The sequence below is a fragment of the Adiantum capillus-veneris genome, chromosome 27, assembly GCF_014529385.1.
Source record: "Adiantum capillus-veneris isolate H3 chromosome 27, ASM1452938v2, whole genome shotgun sequence".
In the NCBI taxonomy this organism is placed as follows: domain Eukaryota; kingdom Viridiplantae; phylum Streptophyta; class Polypodiopsida; order Polypodiales; family Pteridaceae; genus Adiantum; species Adiantum capillus-veneris.
In genome coordinates this window covers 18,601,659-18,611,082 of record NC_140957.1, presented here as the reverse complement: position 1 = coordinate 18,611,082, position 9,424 = coordinate 18,601,659, and the positions used below count along the sequence as shown (strand labels likewise).

The window sequence follows — 9,424 nt, the reverse complement described above, 5'->3', positions numbered from 1 at the left end:
CTCTTGCAATTTGAAGATCTTTTGACAAGCACACCTAAGGTTGAGCTTGACGACGGCTTCAATGCAATCCACGGTCCACCGGCTCCCTCTCGTGTGGCCCTCCTCTCCTCGGAGCATGTGACCCTTTTCTTAAGGTTTTTAAATGAATATCTTTCCCGTGCTCAATCAACCTTAAGCAAAGGAAAAGCTTGAAAAGTTCTATGAATGAGGCAGTGAAGGTGCAGTTCTGTAAATTTGGGTTCGCAAGGAAGCAGGATTCGCCAGGGCCTAGCCCACGAATAGAAGGGGGAAAACCGGCAGGTAAATTCAGGCTGCCTCACTCAATTGAGCCTAAGTGTTATATGACAATGCTTGATGAAGTGGAAACGCTACTCGTTACCTGCGCAGAGCTATGACGAGAGAGAAGAACGTAAAGGCAGGAGCAGAGGGAGGCCACATTGCAATCCCCAATGTCGTTGTCACCTGTGCAGTGTAAATCTTGCCTCGCTGTTATTCGCCCGCAGAGCTTTCAAATTCCCTTATTATGCGCCTCCATTCCCCCGCTGGAAGCTTTACCCCACCTGAATTTACCTGCTGTTACAATCCAACGGCCCTGGCAAGCCTCATCATCAATCCCCTCTATGGTGTGACGTGCCATTATCCATATAGAGAGGAGGTTTGGGTGCTGCTTAGGCTCCCCCATAGACCCTCTAATGGTGCTATTAGAGGGCCCTGCGAAAAAATGATTTGAGCCTCATAGGGCTAAGCAAAACTAAAGGTGCTTCAACTAAAATGCAGCACGGGGGTTTTAGGGGGTCCTTCTACATTTCAAGAACGCCATCAACAAGTCAAAAGTGATGTTCGTCATTGCTTCGTGGAATTGTCATTGTTTCTCAAACATCGTCTCTCAAACATCGATCATCGTCTTATATCGATCATGGTCTCTCATCGATCATGCTCCTGTTGTGGGTCCCCCATCGTCCCCCATGGCCATCGAATCTCATCGCTCGAAAAAAACCTAGGTACGTGGCCAGGCACCCAAAATTTTGTAGGTAGGTAATATTGCTTGCCTCGGCCGCCCCCTACAAAAGAAATCGACGCACGCTTCTGTTAACACACTCTCTCTCTCTCTCTCCCCCCCTCTCTCTCACTCACACACAAACACAAACACACACACACACATTGACGGTACAGCTCGGATGGCAAGTCCGCCATGTGACATTGTTATAAGCGTCAGTACTGCAGAAAGCGGTGGCTATTGTGAGAGAAAGGAATAGAGAAAGAGAGCACGCAGAGGCGTGAGCAAGAAAGAGAGAGGAGGAGGTTGTTAAACCTGAGGCACCCAAGAAGGCGATAGGCCAGAATGAGATATAATTTCTATTGCCAAGGTAGTGGTTTTATACAGTTATGGAGACAGTTACACGTTCATGCGATTCATTGAGGTGCATGCCGTTCGGCATCTGACCACGTGTGTGGTGCGAAGGTTGCTGACTTGTGTGATGACATGGATTAATCATCCAACACGCCCCCATAAGACATGTCGTCATACAAGGGCATCCATGCGATACAGATTCATGGTGAATGCAAGACTACATGCGTGAGCTTTATACATCATGCTTATGCAAAATTTACATGATGCAATTTTGACATCTCAGCTGCAAATTGATCAGCCCGGACTTTTCCATGAAGAAATCCAGCAACTCGGATCTTCGTTTTGTACGAGCTTTGATTGGTTCTATGATCTGGTCCGCGGCATGCATGCTTTCAAGAGCTTGAACACCACATATTCGCCCCCACAAGCGAAATGAAAGCACACATCCATCTTTGGGAGTGTTAGTCGATGTCGAGGATAAGGTGTACTGATAGTAGAGTAGATTGTAGAGGTTGGCCACTTGATATATGAGAATGGAGATGGGCAAGACTAGAGCGTTGAGGCAAACAGCCTGCAGTGTAGGTTGTCAAGGAAGGCTGTTAGCATCTCCTTGATGGTAAGGTGGTAGTTTGAAGAGAGTGGCTCGGGACGAGAGGTTGTGTCAACTTGTCCGCCGGGATCAAAGGCAATGGAAGGCCATGAGGTTAGGAAAACTTGTGTTGTTTGCAAGTGACCTCGCAGCACTGTGTCTGTCAGTGAAAGATGAATGGCTTTGGTAAGTGTCGAAGGAAAGGTATACATGCTTGTATCAGCGCCCTGAGTGTTGGTGTGGAAGGGTCTCTCAATGGGTAGAGGGTGGAAATGATGCTCAGGTGAAAGAGGGACAATAATATAAGCATCAAGTAAATCCAATATGGATGTTGGATTGGAAGAAGCATTCAAGGTAGCTTGAAGGAAAGTTGGAGCAACGTTCGGATCAGCATTGCATGCTGAGCTGACAGCCTCAAATGGAGCTTGGTAGATTGCTTCATCAATTGCTTCATGGTAATGAAGCAGGGTGGTTTCTTTGCCTGGAGGGACTCCAGAGATTGGGCTAGCAGCGGGGAGTAAGGCCGAGGAAGTTGAATGGTCATCTGCATTGTGTCCATTGCAATTGCAGGGCAAGGTGGTGTGCATAGCAAGGTTGGGCGCTACAGGAGCATTCCATGAATAAGAAGCAGCATGAAGAGGGTGGGAGAGTGCAGTGTTGCAAGCTGGAGGAGACTGCGAGGCTGAAGTCCTGTGGGCGCTGGCTTTAGGAGGTGAGCCTCAAGATAAGCGACTTGAGGTTCAAAGTGCCATAGATGAGCTTCAGCAGCAGCGGGGAGGCATGGTGCAGTCATCCAGAAGGGATCTTCTGGATGAGTCATGCAGGCCGCTTCACCAATAGCGGGATTGGGAGCATCGACAATTTCAGCACCGTCTTGGGCTGCTTCGTCCTCTTTTGCAAGGGAGGTGGCAATCTTGGCCGTAGCAGGTTCGTCTCCACGAGGTCCATCTGCCAGGGCCATTGCATCAGGGTCGTTGTCGACAGCAAGGTTGCCGGCTGCAACTGCTTCTTCAATTGCAGCAGGGTTGACTTCGTCTGCAGGTGGTGCTTCTGCAGGGATTACACCAAGTGAGAGAAAGGAATAGAGAAAGAGAGCCCGCAGAGGCGTGAGCAAGAAAGAGAGAGAAGGAGGTTGTTAAACCTGAGGCACCCAAGAAGGCGATAGGCCAGAATGAGATATATTTTCTATTGCCAAGGTAGTGGTTTTATACAGTTATGGAGACAGTTAGACGTTCATGCGATTCATTGAGGTGCATGCCGTTTGGCATCTGACCACGTGTGTCGTGCGTGGGTTGCTGACTTGTGTGATGACATGGATTAATCATCCAACAGCTATATTAGTCGCAACAATATTGGTAATGTCGATGAGCCTCACCAGATCATTATTCCTGCCACGGATCACGACAACATGCCCCAGCCAGAAAACCATGGAATCAGAAATTACCCCTGCAAGCGTTTGTTCCAATATGCCATTGCATGCTTTGTAGCTTCAGTCGGTGGTATCTTTCAAGGAGTGCCCAAGCGCGCCTACGTTTGCTTGTGTATCTCATCCTTTGCATCCGGCCTGCTTCACATGGCACTATAAGCTGCTGCGATGGCCAAAAGTTACATGGCTGAACCTCCATGTGTGCAGCTGTGGATGAAGTGTATTATAGCTAATTAGGTGGCCGGAGAAAGGGGTGCTGATCAGATCTGCACCCTCCTCCCGGTTATGGTATCGACTATGGGGATTCTCCTCGCAGTTTTCTTCATCGCAAGTACTTGATTAATGCGTCTCAGCCTTTATCATATTGATCCCCACTCCTATATGTGATCCACCCAAAAAATGTACAGAAAGAGTCCAATTAGCTTTCCATTCTCTATGTGCGCACGCGTCCTGTTTTGCTGCCTTAATCTTTCAAGCATGAAGGATTTTGCTTTGGTTTTCTGCCCAAGCCTGTATAATTATAGGTAAGGCCTTCAACTGCCCAAGCCTGTATTCAGCAAATCAATTAAAGTCAGAGTGGTGAGCAAAACTGACTCTTTCGGACCATTTACACACACTTATTGATTCGACACCAGCCGGTCTTGGCTTGCTCCATACTTCACAATCAACGCTGCATCCTTAAGCATTTAAGTATGCCTGCCATGGGCATTCTGTATAAAGCATGCGGGCACATTGTTCCTAATTAGCCATTGGAGCAACAGCAAGCTCTGATTGTGGCACAAGCCCTCAATATCATGTTGATGCAACTGCATGCTGCATCTGTTAAAGGCAGTTAATTAGGGGTTTGATCGGCAGCTTCACTTTCTGGTCCATACATATGCGCAGATGAACGCATTCCGCGTATGCATCTCTTTAAAATAATTCATTGCTTACTCATTTTCAAGATTTCTTGCGCCACATTGTATTCCCGCAGCCAGAGATAGCATTCTAACCTGCAGGGAAAGTAGTGTGTCTGAGACGTCGACGCCCCATAATTTGCAATACCTGGATGAATCAAAGAAAAGCACAGACGCGCCACGCACATCTGATTAGCATTAAGCTGGGGGGGGGGCTGCTGGAGCCTGGAGGTCTAGCAAGTACGTCATGAAAATCGGAGAGATCCCAGGTCTCAACTTCCTCCTCGTGTGTGTGTGTGTGTGTGTGTGAGAGAGAGAGAGAGAGAGAGAGCGAGAATTGTTTACCTTGATTGTTTGTTTTGTGTAGGTAATAGTGATTTTTGCAATGAAGAAAGGGGAAGCAAGTCATGTGGTAGTGGTTGATTTGTGAAAAATAAAAAAGTTGCCGGAACCCAAGAACAAGGGCAGCCAGGCAGATGGAAAAACTCCCCTACCATACCTCGTTGCGTGGTTGCTCTTGGTTCTACAAAATGGATTTTTAGAAAATTTCTCGGTGCCATCAAGCTTAAAATAGAGTTGCACCTTCGTTAGATCCGCCAATGTGCTTGTGTTGATCAAAATGGATAGTAGGATACATTTGAAGTTTTGAAATTTTGCCTTGAAGTACGAATTCCTGTGCACCTACTGACACCCCATGCTACATCTTGACATCCACCCCTGCCTATCCAACCATGAGTCCTACTGCCCTATTCCACCCAGACCATTTGTACATGTGGCCCACATCTACCACATGTCTACCAGTTTGTAGCAATGTCTTCTTGCTTGCACCAGGTTCAGAGTCCTCTCATTCCCATCTGCTACTAACGCCTCTTTCCCCTCATTCTGACTGCCTAAGTTCCACAATCGCCCTGCTTCACAACTCTTAGTTAATGGGCATATTTGAGGCGTAGAACAATTTGATCAGGCCGCTTACCCCTTGCATTCTTGGAGCATACTGGCAAAACAACCGGAAACCCCTCAAAGTAGGTTACAATGGGGGAAAACGGTACACTTACCAACAAGTTTGTGGCATTAGAGAGATTATGGGTTGAAGGCCTCCTTTGAAGCCCCTACTTTGTTTTTTTGAGCGATCAAAAGGTACGCAATGTGTTGTACACGATGGTGTCATTCTCCATCTTCCTAGTGTGGAGCAAGCTACTATCTATGGCGAGCTCGTTGCCTATATGCTATTTGGCATGTATGAAGATTAGCGTGATCGAGGTGTTGAGTTTGAAGGGGTTGTTCGTCTCATGGAAGGGAACTCACCGAGCTGCAATATACACCTTTGGTATCACCGACGAAAGGGTGCATTGAGTGCACCACTCAAAACCTCCGCCGTTTACACCTTTCTCTCTCTCTCTCTCTCTCTCTCTCTCTCTCTCTCTCTCTCTATCTATCGCCCTGTTTTCTACCCTTGAATCTCATACTACAACAAAAGTAACTAGTGACACTGATAGCAAAGAAGAAAAAATAACAAAAATAACCAATAACACTGACAGGATCTTTGTGAATGTTGGAATTAGGGTTGCAGAGAAACACACACACAGCTTGGAGAAGAAGAAGGAAGCTCAAGGCACACAATAGAGAGTGTGTTACTTAGTGTGCAATGTAAAGATAGATAGCCCTAGAGTGATGGGCGTATATACAATGCTCGGGGGAAAAAAGGGAAAAAATGCCCCGGTGGTCCTAGTGTGTTCACACACATCACTACCACATGTATATGGTAACAAATCCCCCCTGGAGTGATGCGGTGAACGAGAGCTGGCACATGAGTAAAGGAAAGTGTCATGCCTGAGGACATGATAAGTCCACAAAGGGGAGTAAGCCCAAAGCTTTGCGGAAAGCTTCAAGCCTTTCAGGAAACAATGCCTTTGTGAAAAGATCTGCAAGGTTGTCCTGTGTTGGCACATAAGCCAAGCTGATCTCTCCTGTTGAGAGCCTCTCCCTGACATAGTGGTAATGCACCTCAATGTGCTTTGTGCGAGCTTGAAAAACTAGGTTCCTCGCAACTGCCAATGCGCTCTGACTGTCAGTGTAGATAGTGTTGGCAGTGTCAATACAACCAGCTCAATCTGAGTCCGAAAAAGCATGTAATTCTGGCGGCAATGATCCCCCCTTGGGATAAAACAAGCCAAGATGTAAAGTGCCACTAAGGTAGCGGAAAATCCTCTTGACAGCCTACCAATGCGTAGACCCTGGGCTATGCATAAATCTGTTGACCTGTGAGACTACAAACAGAATATCCGGCCTTGTGTTGCATACATAAATGAGGCAGCCAACAAGAGTTTGATAAAGAGTGACATCAGCAAGATCGCCAGCATCATGTAGACTCAACATCAAACCTGTTTCCATGGGAGTGGCAATATGTTTGCAATCCTCAAGTCCAAACTTACATAGCAATGTCTCTATGTAACTCTTCTGACACAAGGCAATACCACCATCAAACTGCTTAAACTGTATACCCAAGTAATGATGCAACAGCCCCAAATCTTTCATCTTGAAAGTAGCATTCAAACCAGCCTTAAATTCAGCAATATTTCTCTCATTTGGTCCAGTGATCAGCAAATCATCGACATAAAGAACCACAATGAGAAGTACATCATCCTCACGCTTTACATACAATGTGCTTTCTGTTGGAATGTTACAAAAGCCTCATTTGACCAAATGAGTGTCAGCTTTCTCATACCAAGCACGTGGAGATTGCTTCAACCCATACAAAGCCTTCTTACATCCGCACACTTTGTCCTCTTGTCCTTTTATGACAAAACCGCGAGGCTGCGTTACATAAACTTCCTCAAATATGTCACCATTCAAGAAAGCAGTAACAATGTCTAATTGATGTACATCCCAACCAAAATGAGCTGCCAATGCACATAGAAAACGCACAGTAGTCATACGACAAGTTGGAGCAAAAGTCTCTTCATAATCTATGCCTTTTTGCTATGCATAACGCTTTGCAACAATTCGAGCCTTATGGTGATTGATCTCACCATCCGGCTTCCGTTTCAACTTGTAAACCCACTTCGTACCAATGGCCTTTTCGCCAGGAGGCAAATCATATAGAGTCCATGTGTCATTTTCTATAAGTGCATCATATTTAGATTGCATGGCAGCCATCCAATTTTCTGAATTCTGTGCATCATCAAAAGGCAGAGGCTCCTCAACATCATGTAAGGTAGACACAACCAAAGCATAACAATCTGATGCATAAGATGCATGGCGAGAGCCTGAACAAGTATGACTAGACAAAGGCGCATCCAATTTACTGTCACGCAAAGTGTGCACCAGCCATTTTGGCATACCTCTAGACTGCTCATTTTCAGCCCTTTCCTCATCAAGTACATCATGTACATCTGCATCAGTAATAGGCTGATCTATAACATTTTCAGAAACCACCATAGGCTGTACATTTGCCTCATTGGAACTTACATTCGTATTTCCACCATTGAAAAGAGGCAACAAAGTGTCATAAATCTCATGTGAGCTTACATTATTGTCTCTAGTACATGATAGCAAGGGCTGAATAGAATCTTCCACAAACACTACATCTCGTGAAACCAGAATACGTTTTGTTTGCAGATGATACAACCTGTAACCTTTTCTGTCCGCACTATAACCAACAAAAATACATTTGACAGTGTTATCATCCAATTTTTTGCGCTGTGTTTGTGCCACCAAAGCATAAGCCAAACAACCAAAAACATGCATGTGCTCAATAGAAGGCTTTCTGTCATGCCATGCTTCATATGGAGTACTAGATTGCAAAGCTTTCGTAGGACACCTGTTAAGTACATAAGTGGCACACATGATGACCTCAAGCCAAAAAGAATGCGGCAAAGCTTGACATTTGACCATACATCGTGCCATTTTCTTAAGTGACCTGTTTTTCCTCTCAGCAACACCATTTTGCTGAGGTGTATAAGACACTTTACATTGGTGTTTTATCCCACGATTAGCCAGAAATGCATTAAATTCATGAGACATATACTCCCCCCCTCGATCGGAACGGAGGGTGCCAATAGTACATTTCGAGACATTTTCAGCCATAGCCAGAAATTGTTTGAAGCACATAAAAACTTCGGACTTCGCTTTGAGCGGGAATACCCATGTATGCCTGGAGTAATCATCAATTAAAGTCACGAAGTACAGGTAATTGCCCAAGGACGGAATTTGCATGGGCCCACAAACATCACTATGCACAAGGTGCAACCTGCATGTGGCCCGAATTGAACCATCCTTTAGAAACTTAGAATGCTTCATCTTACCCAAAATACAGCCTTCACAAACATGTTTGACAGGTGCTTCAAGAGGTGGCAAAGAAGCAACCATATCAGATTTCTGAAAACGCAGCAAACTGGCAAAATTCAGATGACCAAAATGTGCATGCCAAAGTTTTGCATCTGAAATAGCCCTGAATCTGCAACAACATTTGCAAAATTTTGTCCACACTTGTCATACAAAGTGAGCTTATACAGCCCACGACACAAAAGGCTAGATGCAACAACTTCATCACCGAAACTGAGATCATGAACTGTACATCTGTCATCCACAAATTTGACTACAAGTCCAAGTCTAGCAAGTGCGGATACAGACAAGACATTCTTCTTGATCCCAGGTACATAAAGTGCATCACCAAGTGTGAAAGAACTTCCATTAGCAGCAGTAAGTACAATCTTTCCAACTCCCTGAACTGGATAAGAGGCCTTGTTGGCACAAGTGACTGAATTCCCATGAGGGACAGACTTGAGAGAGGTAAACAATTCATGATGTGAGGTAATGTGCTTTGTAGCACCACTGTCAAAATACCACACATATGAATCTGCAGCAATTGACAAGCATGCATCATGGACATCAGTATTGTAAGTGCACTCTGCGCTAAAAGCCCATTCTGCATCAACTCAACATCACAGTCTCCTTTCACAAAAGACTCAACAATGGCTGCATTTGTAGTGGAACCAGCATTTGCAGTGGAACCACCCTCTTTTTTCTTAGCCTCTTTGGCCTTTAACTTAGGACACGACTTGATCAAGTGATCATTAGCTGTACAATAATGGCAACACATCTTCTTTTTGCCCTTATCACCAGAAATGCTAGACGAAGTGCTGCCAGCAGAAGCATTGGGA

General features: G+C 45.4%; 1 protein-coding gene across 1 annotated transcript; it reads right to left on the bottom strand.

Annotated features, from left to right (window-relative positions):
* Positions 1-1,348: 1,348 nt before the first annotated feature.
* Positions 1,349-4,294, bottom strand: LOC147421585 (uncharacterized). Its single transcript, XM_086503287.1, has one exon. It carries the CDS (start codon positions 2,525-2,527, stop codon positions 1,901-1,903), a length of 627 nt encoding a protein of 208 aa, XP_086359413.1. The 5' UTR covers positions 2,528-4,294; the 3' UTR covers positions 1,349-1,900.
* Positions 4,295-9,424: the final 5,130 nt, after the last annotated feature.

Bases quoted from the DNA above. Each gene is read 5' to 3' on its own strand.
- LOC147421585 (XM_086503287.1), bottom strand. From the start codon at position 2,527: ATGCACACCACCTTGCCCTGCAATTGCAATGGACACAATGCAGATGAC.